Genomic DNA, 20068 nt, shown 5'->3' on the forward strand with positions numbered 1-20068 from the left:
ATTCTGCAGAGGATTCTTGTTCCTATTTCTGACTCTTCTACCCTACTCCCTCTTTCAGATGAAATCTCTTTTCCATATCCTTCCACTTTTAAAATATAAAGCAAACACACACACACACACAATTCCACTTTCTTGCATGAACTGCATGTAGCCTACTGTCTTTCATTACGTTTTGTTTGTATGTTTGCTCTTTGCTTTGGTATATCTTTTCATATTTAGGTAGGTTTGTGTTCTAATGGTTATCTTCATACTGATACCTTATATAATGCCTTTGGGCTACTATAAGTGGGTTCATTCTGGTGAACACATTTTAGTTAACTAACACTTCTCCCTACCCTCTTTCCCTTCTGATTTGAAGTACTGTTGCCTGACTTGTAGTTAATGCATTTAAGGCAGTAAGTGAGCTTATTTTACTTTTCATGTACATTCACCACTTTCCTCCCATTTTAAAAAATAATTTTCTATATCTATGGTCGGAGCATTTAGCCATTACAAGCTACACTATAGACCCAGATAACTATCAGTTAGTCTTAGTTCTACAGGTAAATATGTTTAATTCTCAGCACCAGTCCTCATGTTGAGTCCTTTCTAGTTTTTTTGTTTGTTAGCTTCTGAAGCTCATTCTCTAGTACGGGGGTGAGCAAACCAGACCCACAAGCCATATGTGACTGGCATCTCTGTCTGTTTTGTTTATAGCTGCCTTTGTAAACACTGCAGCATCTGTGCTGAGCAGTTTTAACAGGAACCATAGGACCTATAAAGCCAAAAGTACTGACTCTCTGGCCCTTCGCAGAAGTTTGCTGACTCCTGCCCTGGAGTCAGATTCTCAGGCAGTTTTCTTGGTATTCCCCGAGTACTTGCATGTCGCATGTTCTTTTCAGTTTGTTTGCAACCTTTATACTTGAAGGTTCGTTGGCTAGATAGGAAACCCATGACTCACCTTTTCTTTCCTCGAGTATATTTAATAATTTACTCCCTTGCGTTCTGGCATAAAATATGTCTGTTCAAAAGTCATAATAAATGTGTAGTTTCAGGTCATCTTTTGTTTTAGGAGCTTTTTTTTCTTGAATTATACTCTTTGGTATTTTTTTCTATTCTAGTTTGTTTCCCCCTCTCTATATATATGTTGGAACTTCATCTTTTAAAATATTTTCTGTTTATTACTTTTTCTCAAAACTTTTTATCTTTTTATTTTTAAAACCATTTTCCTTTTTTTCTAATGCATTAAGCATTGTACTTTTAATTCCGAAGTAATTTTTCTTTTAATTCTTAGTTCTGTTACCTCTGATTTCAATTCCTTCTCCAGACACCTAATTTCTGAGTTTTATGTTTTTTCGTAGCTTCTGTAATTTTCTTAATTTACTTCACGCTGTAGAGACATTATTGTACTCCAGTCTCTATTTCCTTATAATAGTTTTAAGTGGAAGTCTTGATACTTCTGCCGCTCATGTTTCAGTGCATTGAGTTTTCCTGTATGGTGAGAGGAATAGGCTGGGGCACCCTTTTCAGCTTCGTAACTCTAGAGCTCCCTCTTGTGTTGTGTTCACAAGGTGATTTTCGAAAGTGTGGTTTCATCCTGTCTAAGATCTTTTCTGTTCCCTTTCTCTTTTATCTGGAACTTTCCTGTCTTTGCTTCTGTTGTCCTGTTCATCTCAGTTTGGAGTCTACTCCTAAGAGTTTTTCTCAGAGAAGTATGAGTTTTGAGGGCTTACATGGCCCAGGCTGCTCCAGCACCATTTGCATGGCATTGTTCTTGCTTTCAGCCTGAGAACTGGATCCTTCGGAGCCTTTCCCAGATATATTCTGAGACTAGTATGCCATGGAGGCTGAAGGGATTCTCCTGTTCTCAGGGCCATCAGAAAAGCCCCATGCCTTCCCTCTGCCTCATGATTCACAAATGCTGCTACCCTATGGGCCTCATAACTGAGGTTTGAGGGGAATCTTTCTCTCTTTGTGGTAGATTTTGTCTGTGGGTTTTTTCTTTTTTGTTATGCTAGTTGCTCTTTTTTTTTCTTTAAAAGCCCTGTCAAAGAATTAACTTATTAATGAGTTAACCAACATTATAGAAAAATTGATCAAAGGTCTAGGAAACACTGACATACACTAACCACTGAAGGAAAGAATGGTAGACTGAGATTGCCAAATTAGATACAAAATATTAATATCCTCGTCTGCGTCTCTACCTACAAAATTTATTTGCATTGCCATGAGTTTTCTGGAGTTAACTTTTACCTTTTCAGATCTCTAGAAAAGCCTGCTCAATAACAAATTGTGAATCAAACAAAAGGCTTGAAGTTCTGATAATCCCAGTAGCAATAAACTGTATTTATACTTTGAAAATAATGATTGGCTACAACAGAGAGACTCAACCCTGGCTGCAGGTCAGAGTCACCTGAGGGTGGCTTTTGTAACGGCGGAAGTGTGCTGCGAGACCCTATTCCAGACCAGTTCCGTATATGAATGGAGGGATGAGGGAAGAAATGAGGATGGGTCACATTGGGACGTAGGAACGTTCATTTGATTTTTGTTGTTTTTTTAAAGCTACCAGGTGATTCTCGTGTATAGCCAGAGTTAAAAACTAGAATGTGACATTTTTAAAGTTCTTTCTCTCTCTCCCTGATTTTTGCTTGGACTTGCATCTAAATACAACAGTTTTTATGTAATAAGCTAAACATAATCAGTTAGTATGATTATTTGATGCCTGTTGCTAGGAGCCATTCTACTTTATTTGCCTCCATGCCTGATATATATTATAGATGCTCAGAAAGTAATGAATGAATGAAGTATTAATCATATAGGTAAAATGAATGACATAAGGCTTTATCAGATTTTTCTGAAAAATCTCAGCATTGTCCTATTAGATTGCCTTGCTTCTGTATTATATGTACAATTATTCATTTTTAAAAGAGCATAATATTAGTTTTCCAAATGTGTTTCTCAGCTACGTATGTTAGCAACGACAGCCTTTCCTTTTGATTCTGATAGGAAGAGTCAAAAGTGACTGTTGACTTTGTTAATGTGAAATAACACTGGGATGAGTAATACTGAGCATATTTTTGTGACATAAGGTTCTTTAACTCTGATAGTTAATGATTATAACACAAACCAGAACACTTCTAAAGAAATGTTTTAAATAATGTTCTTTTTCTGAAGGTTCAAATTTAGGATCTCAGTTTCCTAGAAGTTAAAAGGTATATTTGAAGGGGTGTGTGTGTGTGTGTTTTTTTGTTTTTGTTTTTGTTTTTTGAGATGGAGTTTCACTTTTGTTGCCCAGTCTGGAGTGTAATGGCATAATCTTGGCCACTGCAACCTCTACCTTCTGGGTTTGAGTGATTCTCCCACCTCAGCCTCCCAAGTAGCTCCCATGCCTGGCTAATTTTGTATTTTTAGTAGAGATGGGATTTCACCATGTCGGTCAGACTGGTCTCAAACTCCTGACCTCAGGCCTTGGCCTTCCAAAGTGCTGAGATTACAGGCATGAGCCACTGCACCCAGCCTGGGGTTATATTTTGAGTATCGGTGTACTCTGCCATTTTAGATTAAACATAATAATTAGTTTTTTAGTCCTAATAAAATAACATAAATGATAAATCTAAAAGCATTGTGATTGTTTATAATTATTATAATGTCTTGGCAGTTCCTGAGTTAGCATTCCAAGTACCACTTTTGAGAAACAATCTCTTAGAACCATGACATGTAATCTTATAATTTTCCAAGGCACAGATTTGAATAGTGTGAAGCTAGTTGGCATGTGAAAGCTAGGGACTTTCCTGGCTTACTGTTACCCTCCGCCTGCACTTTAACTGTCATTCCTGCTGGTTGCCTTGTAAGATGAAACATTGTTTTTCTGTGACAAAGGTCCAGAACATAAAGCCAGCTGCTGGTTCAGGTGTTGATATAAGAAAATGGTGGTTCTTGGCCAAAATTATCAAAGTTAAATATAAAACAATTCTCAGTAAGTGCTCTGAGAAGCCATGGAACAATACAGAGCTACTTATTTCTGAGCTTAATCATTCCTGGACTGCAATGCATTTAAATACTCATGTCTCCTTTTTAATACATGAATACATTGTTCTGGCAAAAAATTGAAACAGCTTTTTTAAAGACCTGTTTCACTGCCTCCAACCTCTGAAGTATCTACAGCTAGTGCTCGACTTAACGACCACGATTGGTTCCGACAGACCGGTCGTAACACAATTTGGTCGTAAGTTGAGTAGGCTATATGTACAGTACTGTGAAATGTTATAAAAATCTTTAAGTCATATTTTATCATAATTTTCTTTCATTATTATGTCATAATTTTCTTTGTTCATTTTATGCCATTTGTATCATCTCTACACCATTTTGTTTCTTATTTTTACATTCGTCAAGTTTAAGTAAAACACTGCATTACCAGTACAACTGGTTTAATATTTGCAAAACATACAAAATTACAAAATACAGGTGCATACAAAAATACAAAATACAGCTGTAAAAAATACCATAGGAAACATTTTCCCAATTGTAAAACGTATCAAAATTTATAAACATGTACGAAACATTTTATTGGCCACTGGTGCTTGGCTGCGGATCGTTGATGTCGTCATCTTAGGCAGCAGTTGGGGTTACCGGAGTTGGTTTTTTCATAAACATGGTGAGCTTTGTCTGAATTGTATGTTTCTTTTTTTCTTCCTAAATTTCACAATACGGACGAAACACATCGTGCGCCATCCGTTCAATCTTTGCAAATCGTTCGATGTTTGGGTCCATTGCTTTGAAATGTGTAAGAAGTTTATTCAGTAAAGATAAACCGTCTGATAATCCCTTAGTGGTGAACTTTCTTTCTGGCTCCTCCTCTTCTTTCTCTGCTTCTCTTCTTTCTTCTTCAGCCACTCTTTCTTCTTCCAGTTTGATTAGCTCTTCATTTGTAAGTTCTCCGGATTCTTTGTCTAGCAGCTCTTCTACATCTTCCATTTCACACTCCAAAGAAAGGTCTTTAGCGAGTTTTACTATTTTTTTTCCCCGAATCATTTTAAGTTCATGTTCACTGTCAAATCCGTCAAAATCATTAACATAGCGCTTAACACAATTTTTTCAGATGCCATTTGTGCACTTTGTTGTCACAGCCTCCCAGGCGGTAGTGATATTCTTGATACACATCAAAATGCTGTAGTGTTTCCAAAAATCTACAGCGGAGCAGTCGTGAGCGATTGTGGTTGTAAAGTCGAATGGTCGTAAGTTGCATAGGCCGTAAGTCGATCAATACCTGTAGTTACTATTTGATGTGTGTCCAAGTCCTTTTCATTTATCTACTTTCAAACAATACGTGTAATGACTACAGATATGTGATTATCCTGTATATGTGCTATAGCTTGCTTTTTTAAATGCATGTTTTATTGGTACATATAAAGCAGGTTCCCTAATTCTTGGTTGCTATATTGTGTTCCATAGTGTGTTAAAGTACCGTAATCTATTTTTTCCCCCAGGGAAACTGATGCATTTATTTTAAATAACAGAAGTCGAATCAGTATTTTTTTTTTAAGTTTTAACATATACAGTCAGGTTTTCAGTGAACTGGTGTTGGAGCCTCATTATAGTCTCTGTACAGCTAGTTCCACCGTTTTTCAGAGGGGTTCATCATCTTCACTTCCTTCTTCACATTCTACGAAAGTTCCCAAAATAACAAAAGGTGCAGTACAAAAGGTTTCTAGAAAACCATAATCTATTTAACTAGTCTTTTAAGAATGGCCATTTTTGTATATTTCTAGTTTTTTTCATATTAGAAACAGTGCTGCAGTTTACCTTCTTGTGCATAAGTAGGGACCATTTTTATGTCTCTAATATAGATGTTTAGAAATGGGTTGCAAGTTTTACTTTTGTTAATGTTGTCTATTTGCCTTCCAAAATGTTTGACAAATTGATACTTTTCTGTGAGTTTCTGATAATATTCATATCCCAGTACCCTTGTCTACTCTGTATTTTCCCCAGTGTTTTAATTTTTACTAACTACTGAGATAGACAACCTGACAGAAAATCAATAAGCAAATAGATTTAAACAGCACTGAGACCAGATGGACCTAACAGACATACAGAACACTTCACCCAACAACAGCAGATTATACATTTTTCTCAAGTGCAGGTAAAACACTTCAAGATAGACCATATGTCAGGCCACAAAACAAGTCTTCAGTCTTCATAAACATATTAAATCATACAGTTCATTTTTTTTTTTTTAAACACATGGAATGAAACTAAAAAGCAATAGCAAAAGGAAATCTGGAAAATTCACAAGTATGTGGAAATTAAACAACACATTATTAACCAGTGAGTCAAGACAAATCACAAGGTAAATTAGAAAATACCTTCAAATAGAAATGAAAACACACATACCAAAACTTATAGAATGCAACAAAAGCATTACTGAGAGAGAAACTTACAGCTGTAAACACTTTACATTAGAAAGTAAGAAATATCTCAAATCAGCACCCTAACTTTATTCCTTAAGGAGGTAATAAAAAGAAAAGCAATCTTAACCCAAAACTGGCAGATGGAAGGAAATTAAGAACAGTGGAGATAAATAAAATATTTATTGAAAAACAATAGAGTAAAACCAGAATATGGTTCTTTGGAAAGATTATCAAAATTAACACACTTTTAGGTAGACTAAGAAAGAAAAATTAGTAAAATGAGAAATGAAAGTGGGGATATTACTACCATATTGTATGGAAATTAAAAGTACTATGAACAATTGTATGCCAAAAAATGGATAATCTAGATGAAGTGGACAAATTCCTAGAAACACACAATCTATCAAGACTGAGTCATGGAGAGAAAATCTGACTAAACCTATAACTAGTAGAAAGATTGACTCTGTAATAAAAAGCACCCAACAAAGAAAAGCTCTAATTGAGAAGACTTTAATGGTAAATTCTGTGGTAAATTCTATCAAACATTTAGAAAAGAATTAACATTAATCCTTCTCATCCTCTTTCAGAAAATTAAAAGGGAATACTTTCTAACCCATTCTGAGAGACCAGTATTATTCTGATAACCAAAGCCAATATTACAAGAAAAGAAGACTATAGACCAGTGTTATTTCTCAGCTGCTGGCAGGTTAGACATTCACAAGTGGCAGTGACTAAACCAGCCTTGGTAAAAGAGCGTCCCTGCTGATGGAGTACTCTGAACCTTCATGCCTGGCATTATGGCTGCTGTGTTCATGGGTCTATTGCACCAGCACCGGAATCCACAATGTAAATCACTAGTACCTTAGAGTCTTTGGTAAGCATTAACATGAGAGACAAAGGTCCTTCTACTTTGTGACCATTCTTATAGGCCCATCCATATGCCTTTTCTCCAAAATTTATTTCTGCCTTCCCAATCTTGGTCCCTTCTAAGCTCCTGACCAAACATCCAAGCCATTTGCCACTGCACAGGAGCCTATGTGTATCTGTATGTCATGCGATTTCTCCCTTCACATAGAGTGAACAACCAAGTGCACTACTGACACTGGAAGTGTTTCCCTTGCCAGTCTCTTTAGGATCACTCCCGAATGGGATGCAGTGCAGTCATGGTCCATTTTCTGCTCAGAGCAACATATATAGCTAATTCGTGTGTGAACAAGGGCCAAGTTTTTCTCTTAGTGGTTTTAGAGACCTACTCCACCCCTAAATGAGTAGTTGAAGGAGAAGTACCAGTGTAATATACTAGGTTACATGGCAGTCTGGGCCATGTGTTCATGTAATTTACGGATGCCCTTTGGTCTTCCGTAAGCCAATCACAAATGGACCATTTCCTTTGTATCACAGATTGCTGCTGTACCTCCCAACCTTCTGACTCAGTTGATTTGACCCTGTTTGTTTTGGGCACCTCTGACTGCACAGTTACATGATGTCCCATGGCCAGGGCCTCACTCTGACTAGGTCTGCCCCACACCTGGGCTGCTTTTCAAACTGGAGTCGTTTTCTGCCGTGGAAGGCATAGCTCTGCTCTGGAGCCCTGAGGCTCCGCATTGCAGTTCTCTTCCTGGCCTTGCCAGAGCATCACACAGCATCTTTGTCTACCACAAATACCCCAACCTTGATGTGATATCCCAGGTCATATGACCTGAACAGCAGGACAGTTTGCACCAGACTGGAAGACCTGCTACAGAGACCCCTGTTGCTCTGGGACCTACTCAAAACTATCAGAGCAAAATTCCCAAATATAGCAGATGCTCCCTCCAAAAGATGAAGAGTCCTGCTAGAACTGTGCCTAGGAGATGCAAGGTGGAACACCTGTCCTTTACCAAAGAAGGGAGATCCCCAGAAAGCCTCAGGCTGTTGGAGCTATTAAAACTTTTCCAATGTGGCAACCCCTGAATGTTTGTGGCGTGCGTTTGATTTACTGAGGTATCCAAAATACTTGCCACTTCTATTTGGCAAGTATTTTGGATACCTCAGTATCTAAAATACCAGGTCTGTTTGCTATAAAGTTATTAATATAATGGACTAGTATGATGTTCTATGGAATATCCAGGTCCTTGTTTACTCCGTGACAGAAAACAGAAAATGAATAACTTCAGGATATGAGCAAACACGAGCTTCTGTCATTCCCACCTAAAAGCTAACTACTTTTGACCCTTCTTACTAATGGGGATTGAAAGGAGCACACAGGCCACATCAGTAACCATAAGCATATAACAAATGCTAGATGATTTGTTGGTCTGCTCCAGTAGACTCTACGTCTTGCACAGCAGCTAAGGTTAGAACTACCACTTAAGTGTTCCACTGTCATTTACCACAGTCCACCTCATGATTCTAGGAGGCACTCAGATCAGCTGAATGAGGATATAATGGAGACTATCACTTGTGCAGTCTGTAACTTTGATGGCTAATCTCTCCATTTTCTCCTGGTGTGCAGTACTGCTTCTGACTTACTATCTTGGCCCAGGTGTAAGGGGTTGAATTTCAGGGACTCCTACTTAGCCATTCCCACCATGATCCTGAGAACATTGGGAAGGTTCTGCCAGCTGCTTTTTCTTTTCTTTTCTTTTTTTTTTTTTTTTTTTTTTTTTTTTTTTTTTTTTTTTGAGACGGAGTTTCACTCATGTTACCCAGGCTGGAGTGCAATGGCGCGATCTCGGCTCACCGCAACCTCCGCCTCCTGGGTTCAGGCAATTCTCCTGCCTCAGCCTCCTGAGTAGCTGGGATTACAGGCACGCACCACCATGCCCAGCTAATTTTCTGTATTTTTAGTAGAGACAGGGTTTCACCATGTTGACCAGGATGGTCTCGATCTCTTGACCTCGTGATCCACCCGCCTTGGCCTCCCAAAGTGCTGGGATTACAGGCTTGAGCCACCGCGCCCGGCCCAGCTGCTTTTTCAAATCTTTTAAAGCAATTAACAAAAGCCAGCCAACGCTGCAATCATTACAATTACCATTGCTCCTTTCTTGATCATTTGCCACCACGACTATGTAAGGCATTGCCTCACTACTCTGTGTCTCATCCCTATTCATACCTGTAGTCCATGTCACCATTTTACTAGTCTGTTCCAGAGTCTCATCCTGTGTTTCTGATCTCTAGGACCAATCTCAGTGTCCATGTCTTAGCCTAGATTTCCTCCAGAAGTCAGAGCTTAAAACGAAGACTCATTGACAGGTGGTTTCTCTTGAGGTATGATCCCAGGGAATAAGCTGGGGAAGTGAAAGACAGGAGGCCTATGCAGTGTCTAATTAAGCTGTCGCCACCGTGGACAGTGGGGTAGATCTTGCTGGAACCCTCTGAAGAGCCGTGTAAAATATACTGCGGACGTCTCCTCTTGAGGGACTGAAGAGAGGAGCTTTTATCCTTCAGCTCCTGTGCTCTGTTAGCCAACAGGTGCCTTTCGGTGTCCATTCCACGCTTGAGGCCACATGTGCACACATGCCACACAGCAGCATCCAAGAAACCCAGGGTGGAAGACGAGATGTACAGTACAGCTGAGGCAAGGGACTGTGGGGCCACACCTGTGGGGAGCCAGATGCTATGGCAGTGTCAAATTGGATTAAGGAAACAGGAGCCTGAGCACAAGACACAGTATCGTTTTGTCTTCAGTTTGGGGCCTTAGCTGAAGTTCAGGGGAAAAAATATTCAGGGAGGAATCCCATTCAACAACCTATTACAGAAGAATAAGTGTCTTACATTATACTGAAAGTGTTTTGTTACCTGAGATAAAAAGTCACCGCTAACAGTGCTGATACCCCATTTGATTGGCTGCTTGTGTTGTCATTGCAAAAATGAACCATTGTTTTGATAATACCAAACTTACTAGCCTATGAGACTATTTTATTTAAAGTATGTCTAATAACGCTTAACTGGTCTGAACTGATGAGTTTTCCCTCAAACCAAATTCTTAGTACTAAGCTTGGAGACTCAAGTCCACATGTAACTTCATTATTAGTTTATTTCATACTCATCTAGTTCAAATGTAACTCTTTCTGTTTTTAAGTTATTACTAGATATTTTGGAGCTCTGGTTTCTCAAAAGTTCCACTTTGCAATTAATACTTCCTTTTTAGTAAGATTTTTAATTTTATTTTTAACCTATTTTTAGTGAGATATAGAGTATATGCTTGGAATCTTGAACTCCAGAGTTTTAAAATAGAATGTAGTTTTCTTATATATAGAAAAAGTCTTTAAAGCATTTCTTGTGAGTTGTGGAATCTTTTTCATACACTTGTATCATTTTAAATATGTTTAGTAATGTAGACATGAAGGCTGTACAAAGACTGAAAATACAGATCTTACTGTTCGTATTTTTCCACATACTAAGAGATTGTTTATGCAGTCATCTATCATGTCCTTACAAATATAATTACAAAGTTGAAAAACAGGTTGACAATTGCATTTCACAATATCTCTTGTAGAGGGCAGCAGAGAACTTAGATTTTGTTTTCTCTTTGCCTGTAGTATGGCTTCCCTAGTCTAATTTCCAATTGCTTGTTATTGTTCCAGGTAAAATAAATAATAATAACTAGACCAAAAAAAGTTTTGAGTATTCCTAAGCTCTAATTTATTTCTAAATTCGAGGCAGTTTTTCACTTGTAAGGGGAGAACAGGTGGCTCAACACTCCTTTTCTATACAGAAGAGAAACGTTGTCTTTCTCGTTACCATTACATAATTCAGTTAAGTTTATAAATGCTAGATGTTCTACACAGAGAAAAGAAACCAATCTGTACCTCATTTATGCTATTTATGGAAAGTCATACAAATAGTTGCTGTTGGCCAGGCAGGGTCTCTCATGCCTATATTCCCAGCACTTTCGGAGGCTGAGGCAGGCGGATCACTTGAGACCAGAAGTTTGAGAACAGCCTGGCCAACATGGTGAAACCCCATCTTTACTAAAATTACAAAAATTAGCCAAGCATGGTGGTGCATGCCTGTAAACCCAGCAGCTACTAAGAGGCTGAGGCACGAGAATTGCTTGAACCCAGGAGGCAGAGGTTGCAGTGAGCTGAGATCATGCCACAGCACTACAGCCTGGACAACAGAGCAAGACACTATCTTTTAAAAAAAGGAAACTAGAAAACTTAAACAACTGGAGCTATTTTATCCTTTTACTTACGCTGTGTCTTATAAAAAGACTATACGGCAGCTAATCTCTCAACCTTTTTTATGGTTTCCTCCTCTATGAAGTATTGGCAATTTAGTGAACACTATTAGCTTGGGACTCTGAAGACTTTGGTTTTAAACTTAGGCCTACTGTTAACTTAGGTCAGCTAACATCTACTGAGCACTCTGTGTGTCTCAGAATATGTGCTAAAGGTTTTACATGGGCCATCTTAATCTGGACAGTGTGCCACGACAGCTGAGCAGACCAGAGTCGGGTCTGTTAAGCCACTGATTAACAAGTACCTTTGGACAAGTTTCTTAAACTTGGTCAGTCCTACTTTCCTCCATGTCTAAAATCGAGATAATAAGTACTTCATAGAGTTGAGTAAGTAAGATAATATGTATAGAACTCTAGCACAAAGTAAGACCTTAAATTTTTCTTCTATTTTTCACCACCACCCATTAAGTTTCCTCCTGAGAAAACTGAAGAGGATGAGTTAATGATCTCAGAGGGCCTGCTTAGCCCTCTGGTTTTATGGAGCACTGTGACAAGACTCAAGATTCTTGAGTCTAGCTGACCTTCCACATGTTCATCGTTCCTTTTTTGGATACTGTCTACATTTAGACCCCAAACCTCCACATTCAAAATGAAACTAAGATTTTAGTGTTGGTGAGCTGGGATTTTTGTGAGCATGGCTGTCATCAGTAGACCCTATTTGTTTTCTGTTTCTGTTTGTACATATAAAGACTTCTGTGTTTACCTCTTGTGTCCCCAGCTGAAGGAGAGATTGAAAGATACCCCTTCTCCTCATTATCTTGGTCTCATTTTTGTCAGAACTACGTGGAAAAACAGTTTCAAGAAGGACATTGGGTAAGAATCTCAGGAGAACTCCCAGCTGCTTCTTTCCTAACTCCCACTGCACGTAATCCTTTATTCCCTTAGAAACTGTGTGGCTGTAAAGTATTGGCCTTACTTATGCCATATTTTAACTGATGAACCAGACTGCTGGGGTCTAGCCTAGGCTGTTCAGATTAGAAATTAGGCTGTTCTGAGAATTTAGGCAGATCACTGTTTTTACCTGTAAAATTAGGAGTCCACATGCCATATTTTAACTGATGAACCAGACTGCTGGGGTCTAGCCTAGGCTGTTCAGATTAGAAATTAGGCTGTTCTGAGAATTTAGGCAGATCACTGTTTTTACCTGTAAAATTAGGAGTCCACAATCTCTCAGGTGCTTCTACTTTCATGCTAAATGGAAATGTCCTCCACAGCCATCCACTCTTAAGGCCAACCACATCACACATATTGCCCAGGACAGACCAGACAGTAGAAAGTAGATGATGAAACAGAGCCAATCTCCATTACTTTAAAAAATAAACTCAAAGAAGAAGGATGAATTATTGACATCATCTTGTGTATAAAACCATGTTTTATACAAAAGGGCAGTGGTGGTCTTCCTGCAAGAAATAGCACTGTCCTGCAAACCTTAGGCAATTACTTTCTATAGATTATTTGTCTTTATGAGTAGTCTGCGCCCACTGTTCTTCTGCATTCACTCTTCAACTCCTGTAGTTTGCCTCTGTCTTTACTGCACTGAAATAGCACACTTGAGACCCTCATTTAACTTGTAATCACTAAATCTGTGGCTCTTTTCTTACCGTCCTTACCTCTTTGCTGTAATTAACATTTTTTATTCCCTTGGCTTTTGCATTGTTTCTTTCCTTCTAACTATTCCTTTTGCACAATTCTCTTTCCCTTGGCTTTCCTTCAAAGTTAGATCCTTGGACCATGTTATTTTTTGTCCAGATTTTCTCTCCCAGGCATCTCATTCACTCCCATAGCGTTGATTTGGATCTCTGCATCTGACTCTCCAGTCTGTACTTAGCCTCCAGCCTCAAGTTTTTGTTCAACATTTTCACCTACCAGCAGAATATTTTCATTTGCATGTTTTTCCACTGCCTCAGACTCAGTATATCTAAAATGTAACTTAGAATTTTCTTTCAAAGCTTGTTCCTTCTTTATTTGCACTAACAGTTACCCCTCCTGTTTAAAAAATTGTAGGCATCTGTGACTTCTTGCTTATATCTTTTTCCTTTTCCCCACTGCTCCTACCTTAGGCAAAGTTCTTGCTACCTCATTGTGATTTTTGCGTTATGTTTTCAGTCATCTTTCAACCATCTTAAACACCGGTCACATTTGTATATCTTATTACAACATAGCTGTCATTATGCCTCTCACCTGTTCAGCATAGCCATCTGCTCCATCTTTACCCACAGCTCATGACTTCACAGTGTGGGCTCACTCCCTCATCCTCCTTGAAATTTTCTCTTGCTCAAACCTATGAAAAGCATTACATTCAAGGCCCCACAGACGTAACATTTTAGACCTCTTCCTGGTATTGTTCCCAGCCATGTCTTAGCTTAGAACACTACCAAAAGTGGTTTCTCCTCCAGAACTCCTGAATTTGCAAAAGCTGTCTGCCATCAGTTATCTCTTCATGTGGCCTACCTTTACACAGTGGTCTCTCAGCAGATATGAAGCCTATTTTTTTTTTTATTACCCAGGTATCTAGAATACTGCCTTTTATATAATAGATGTCTCTGATTCTAATAAATCCTAACAATAGAAACATTTTTCCAATATACTAGCATCATTATAGTTTATAGAATAAATTTACCATTCAAAATAGAATAACGAATTTTGTGTTTAAAAGGAAATCTGCTTCATAGCAGGCCTGCCAAACCAACAAAAGTAGTGTTGTTCCATAGAAGAAAAGATATAGGCTAGAAATTTGGAGACTGTTACTGGTCACTGTCATTATTGTCACTTCACCTCTGTGAGCCTCATTTCTTTACCTGTAAAATGCCAGACTTTTTAAGTAGTCTTTTGACCCTGTTAGGACTAGATCAAAATCAGTTCATTCGGTTTAGAGAAGGACCCTGTTACATTATTACACATTTATATATATTATATATATTTGGAACAGAAATCACCTTTATGTTATGAAATACCTAGTACACAGATAAGTTGTTAAAACATACTGAAAAGTATCTGCCTCTAAGAAATACTGAATTTTCAAATCTGAAGTATTCCAGTTTACCCATAACCTCACAAGAGATTTACTTCTGGAATAGAGGGAACGGAAGTGCGCCTGCTGTATTTTTACCCTGCTAGTCTTTAGAAAAATTGGTGGGAACTATTTAAAGACTTAGATAATTTTATAATTGTGAATATGCTTACATTTCTGTAAAATAAAAACAAGTGTCGTGGATAATTAGGCTTTTCTTCATTGTATACGTTGACTTAGCCCTATTGAATAAGAATTTCTATTTCCTTGAGTTGTCAGGTTGTTCAGGCAATAGCGTTTTATAGGAAAAGTCTGTCTGTGACTAAGCACTAGAGTAGATAACTTAGCGATTTGTTTTCCTTTGGGAATGCTTTTTAAATCAGGAAGAGAAGCTTCTGCCCTACTTGAACCCAGCTTCTCTCCCCCGCCCCCGGACGAAAGCTGAGAGGCCTAGGTGTGCCCAGCTGTCAGTTAAAGTCACGTGGTGGCAGGTCCCGCCCCCAGGGCCCGGCTGGCTGTGGCCCCGCCCCAGAGCCCTGGAGTCCGAGCCTGCTGCCTGCGGCTCTCAGAAGCGTTTGCTCCACCGCGCCAGAGGCATGGGCACGTGGCTGCCGAGGGTGGCCGAGCTCTGGGAAGAAAAGCCCGTGTGCCTCTGCCTAGCTTTGGTACAGGGCTGACTCGGTGTGGATTGATTGGAAAGGTTTGAGGGGGTACTTGGGAAGCATGGTGGCACATGATGAGAGTGGAGGTCTCCTACCTATTAAAAGGACCATCCGAGTCCTAGATGTCAATAACCAGTCCTTCAGAGAACAAGAGGTAAGACTTTAAGAGAAGCATTAGGCAAAAGGAGTGTTTTCTAACTCCACGGAGCTTTTAAGATCTTTTAACAAGTCATTAACAGTATAATTTTAAACTTTTGATCTTTTCTTTAAAATGTATGTTCTTGGTTTATGTGCAAGTTTGAAATGTGTTTAGGGACTGTGGTCTAATTTTAAATAGCTTGTACGTAGCATAGCTTGAGTGTACACTGCTTTTATACAAAAGGAAAAAAGATTTTAAATGTATAAGTTACTCTGGTTACATTTGTCATGTTTCCAATGCTTAATATGTTTTTTTAACTTGAATTTATATCATCCAGTCTTAGAATCTACCTTAATGGAGTAAGAGGAAAAGAATCCCCTCCTTGTAAATCAGTGCTAGTGAACGAATTGCTACTAAAGTGCAGTCTGACCTGGTGTCGGTTTTTCGTCCATCTGATGAGTTCATTGTATGCCACTTTTTTCTTCAGAGACCTGTTAGAATATTTAAACTAATGACTCATTCTTTTTACCCTCCTTGCTTTGTCTGAAGTCATTTTTTTGTCTTTATGAACATTTAGCAATATAAATCAAATACTTTGTGCCATTTTATGTAATCTAATATTGTGTGGTATTGTTTATACTATATCCTTGCATACTGCATTGTCACTTATGTGCTCAGAATAGTGTTCCTGCGTTAACTGTGTATCTCTTGTTGGTGGCAGTGGTTTCCATCTCTATACACACGTCAAAACTTATCTAATTGCATTTTAAATATGTAAAGCTTATTGTATACCCCAGCCACGTTGCCTGTCGCGTGTACACATACACACACCTTCTAGTAGTACAACAGCTGCTGTCTCCAGGAAGTACACTTCTGTCTGGTGGTGTTTGGCTTTAGTTTCTATGTTTTTGGTTTGGGTCTTTGCCTATGTGTCTCAGGTTTCTCAAAATGTACAAGCATTTCCTTTGAGTAAAATAGTCATCCGCGGTCACTAGTGTGGATCCTGCAGCTTATCATCTATCTGTTGGGCCCATAGAAACTGATCTTTAGTACTAGGCATGGGCTGTGTTTCTGCCTCACCTTTATTCCTAAGTTGAAAACACTAGGAATGTTGTCCAGGTTTTAGATCTAGTGACACAGCTTTAAATAGTTTCGGTATTTCTAGAAAAGGAAGAAATCCCATGTGATCATAACTCATTTTTATCTTTTTAAAAATAACTTTTAATTTTCATTCTTTTGATTTTAAAGTTTTTGCTAAGCAGGAGAGAAGATTATTTATTTATTAACCCAAAGAAATAAACTCAGACACATTACTGTTTTTTATTCAGTGTCGTGGTATGATTGATTATAGAAGAGACCCTCCTAAAATGTTCTGTAACTGGCATCATTAGAAGAAAAAATTTTTCTATAAAATGCTGAATTCTCACCAGGATTTTTCCATGTTGCAGTTAGGTATGAGGGATAACCTGATAAGTTATTCTCAACAATTTTCTGTTTATAGATATCCAGAAATTAAGGCACAAAATCTAACTACAAGTAGATTACTAACATTAATTAAAACCCTGATCTGTGGGTAGATTGCCTATAATAATGCATGTGACTGGCTAGCTAACCTCAATCATCTGATTAAAAATTAACCTAAATTAACAACATAAACTTACGTTACAGGGTGCTGGGTTATTTCCCCTCCAAGTGAACTTTAGCCCTGGTGAAAGGTTCCCTGCAGCAGAAAATTCACTGGGCATGTAAAGCTTGTTGGCATTCTTTGTTTATTCCCATGGATTTTTGGATTTTTTTTGAGGAGAGTATGGTTCCAGTATCCCTATCTGTTCTTTAAGCTTGAATTTGCCATAACATGTTTTCAGCACTCCAAAACAAAAATAAACAATGTTAGGAATGGAACTATTGGTGAGCCTTCCATTTGGTGGTGGTGCGATGGTGTGCACCTATTCCACTCACCCTTCATCGCCTCCAAATGCTGTGTCCGGTCTGTTCTAAATACTGTGTTAGGAATCTGTTTTGTGACTACAAATACTTAGGTTCTTAATAGTCAGACCAAGATTATTAAGATAGTTCACGTGGACCTCTAAAGAAAACTACTGGCCGGGCGCGGTGGCTCACGCCTGTAATCCCAGCACTTTGGGAGGCCGAGACGGGTGGATCACGAGGTCAAGAGATCGAGACCATCCTGGTCAACATGGTGAAACCCCGTCTCTACTAAAAATACAAAAAATCAGCTGGGCATGGTGGTGCATGCCTGTAATCCCAGCTACTCAGGAGGCTGAGGCAGGAGAATTGCCTGAACCCAGGAGGCGGAGGTTGCGGTGAGCCGAGATCGCGCCATTGCACTCCAGCCTGGGCAAACGAGCGAAACTCCATCTCAAAAAAAAAAAAAAGAAAACTACTTTTGGTTTCAGCTCACATGGGCCAATTTCTAACCTGTATTCCAAAAGACATACATTTTTGTCCCAATCTTTTAGGTGGTCTGTGAATGCCTAATCCATATCACTTTTCCACAGAATTTTTCATGTATGATGCTTTTTTCAAATAGTTTATGTATCCTGAAATTAGTAGTAGCATTACACCTTTACATTTCATAATCACATTTTGTTAGTCATTAAAATTTTTCATACTTTTAAAATATATATGCTAAATGTTTTGTATTTGCCAAACATTCTTCACGTATGTCCTTCGAGGCAGGAAACTTACCACCATTCAGTTTCTAAAACCATGTGCAGAAAGCGCAAAGTGCCCTTTTCTCTCCCTCCCCCAACCTGTATTTCCTGAGTAAGCGTCATACTTACCAAGACCTCTTAGACTTGATAAACTCTGAAGAGTAGCATTTCCTTTGTGGAGAAGTGAGATTGTAGTTGGGTTTTTTAAAGGACTGTGGAACATATTTAACCACCAAATACCACTTGGCATAATCTGCCACCCTGAAGAGACTGCATCAGCAAAACCTGTGTTCGTTTCAGAAGTATGCTTTAGATATATTTACATTCACTTATCTAAATATAAATTCTGTAATTTCTAAATGTCACATAATTTTGAGTTACCAGAAAGCTGGTAGTTGGTAGTTGGTAACTGGTCCTATAAAGATAAGAATTGTTTTATCATTAATTTGATTTTACATGATAAAATAGTTATCAAAAATTTCTTTCCTGCTAACTAAATTTTCCCTTCATATTCATTGGGAAAAGCACCTTTCCAAAGACTTTAAAGTTGAAATTAAATATTATATTTTCTGGGAAGTCAAATTTGTTATTCATGAAACAAGAAGAGTTAACCTCTTTTCCCAAAAAGCAGAACAGAACTTTCTGACAACTGCTTTGTTCCCGTGAAATGTCGGCATTTCTTACTCTGTGAGGTAATTCAATCTTCAGTCCAACAGGAGACTCTTTGTGCTGTCTTTACTAAATGGAAAGGAATGCTTGTGCTGGCCCCTGCACACGCGTGTGTCAGTCAGTCAGCACAGATGTACGTGGGGGAGGCATCCACACGTGCTCAGATGCACAGTGTGTGCCATCTTATTACATATCACCAAGGTTTCAGTTCATTTATATTCAGAGTTTTACTTTGGAGTTGATTATTTGGTCTGAGGGGTTGGTCTATAACTCTGCCTCTTAAAGCCGTCAAATTTCTAAATTCTCTTTATCTACCAAGTTTCCTTAATAGTTCACATTCCTTTCTGACATATATGTATACATTTAGGAGCTTTAATGAGTCTAACTGTTTCTTTGGATATTTAAATTATTTACATTTTTTTCCAAATAACTTTTTCTGTCAGTTTATTTAAAATTTTTTTTTACCCAAACCAAAAATGGTCAATATAGTCTTTAGTTGTTTAAAGGCTTTATTTTTACTCAGTTTCTACACCCCTTCCTTTTTATATGACTTTAGTTATGTCAAAGAATTGTTAGAAAAAGTTGCTTCTTCTGTTATTTTTAAATACCTTCTTTTTCAGTGATAATTTAAAATTATATATCCTCCTGCATTCTCATGAAAATTATTTTGTCAAGTATGCCACGGCTGTCAGAGGCAGAAATACAAGTAGTTATGCTCCATAGACATTATGAGGAATAGACCTGCTAGTTCTGTGATACGGCATTCTTCATTTCAGTAACTGTGTGAGTCACCCAATGGATGCCTCCATTTTTCTAGCCATAAAATTAGAATAATGCAATGTTTATGAAGTTTTGAAGTCCTTGAGCAAGTGATGTGTGTGCGATATTATTTAAAAGCAATAACGTGGAATCATAGCTATTTCTTCTCAATTTGTCTATACTTTTAATAAGTTACTGTTTGAGAATCTATTTATGAATCCCACTCTATGTAGTAAATAGAAATGTTCCTAAAATATGTTAGTAATAGCTCAGACTTCATATTTGCCAGGCTTTGTTTCAAGCCCTGTTATTCATTTACTCTTCACAACAACTTCCTAAGAGAAGTGCTACTGTTAGCCCCATTTGCCAGATGAGAAAACTGAAGCCCAGGGTGTGCCCTAGCAAGCGGCAGAACCAGGATTTGCACCCCATCAGATTTCAGAGGCTTGGAGCTCTTTTAACTCCTCCCTGCCTTGGCTTCAATATTTTTCAGCCCATTCCAGTGTCAGACACGTTTATTGAAAGGTTATATTTTCTTTTTTTT

The 20068-nt window shown here is 38.3% G+C and overlaps 1 protein-coding gene across 3 annotated transcripts in view; it reads left to right on the forward strand.

Moving 5' to 3' along the window:
• NET1 (neuroepithelial cell transforming 1) overlaps window positions 1–20068 on the forward strand; it is a 48634-nt gene that overhangs the window by 21443 nt on the left and 7123 nt on the right. The window contains exon 1 of one of the 3 annotated variants that reach the window (XM_017513158.2): window positions 15135–15436. The exons of the other annotated variants lie outside the window; for them this stretch is intronic. Within the exon in view, the coding sequence (XP_017368647.1) occupies window positions 15344–15436 (93 nt within the window). The 5' untranslated portion in view covers window positions 15135–15343. Of the gene's footprint in view, window positions 1–15134; window positions 15437–20068 lie in introns of those variants that run through there. 3 annotated transcript variants of the gene reach the window in all.

This window comes from Cebus imitator, unplaced genomic scaffold, assembly GCF_001604975.1.
Source record: "Cebus imitator isolate Cc_AM_T3 unplaced genomic scaffold, Cebus_imitator-1.0 Scaffold487, whole genome shotgun sequence".
Lineage (NCBI taxonomy): Eukaryota > Metazoa > Chordata > Mammalia > Primates > Cebidae > Cebus > Cebus imitator.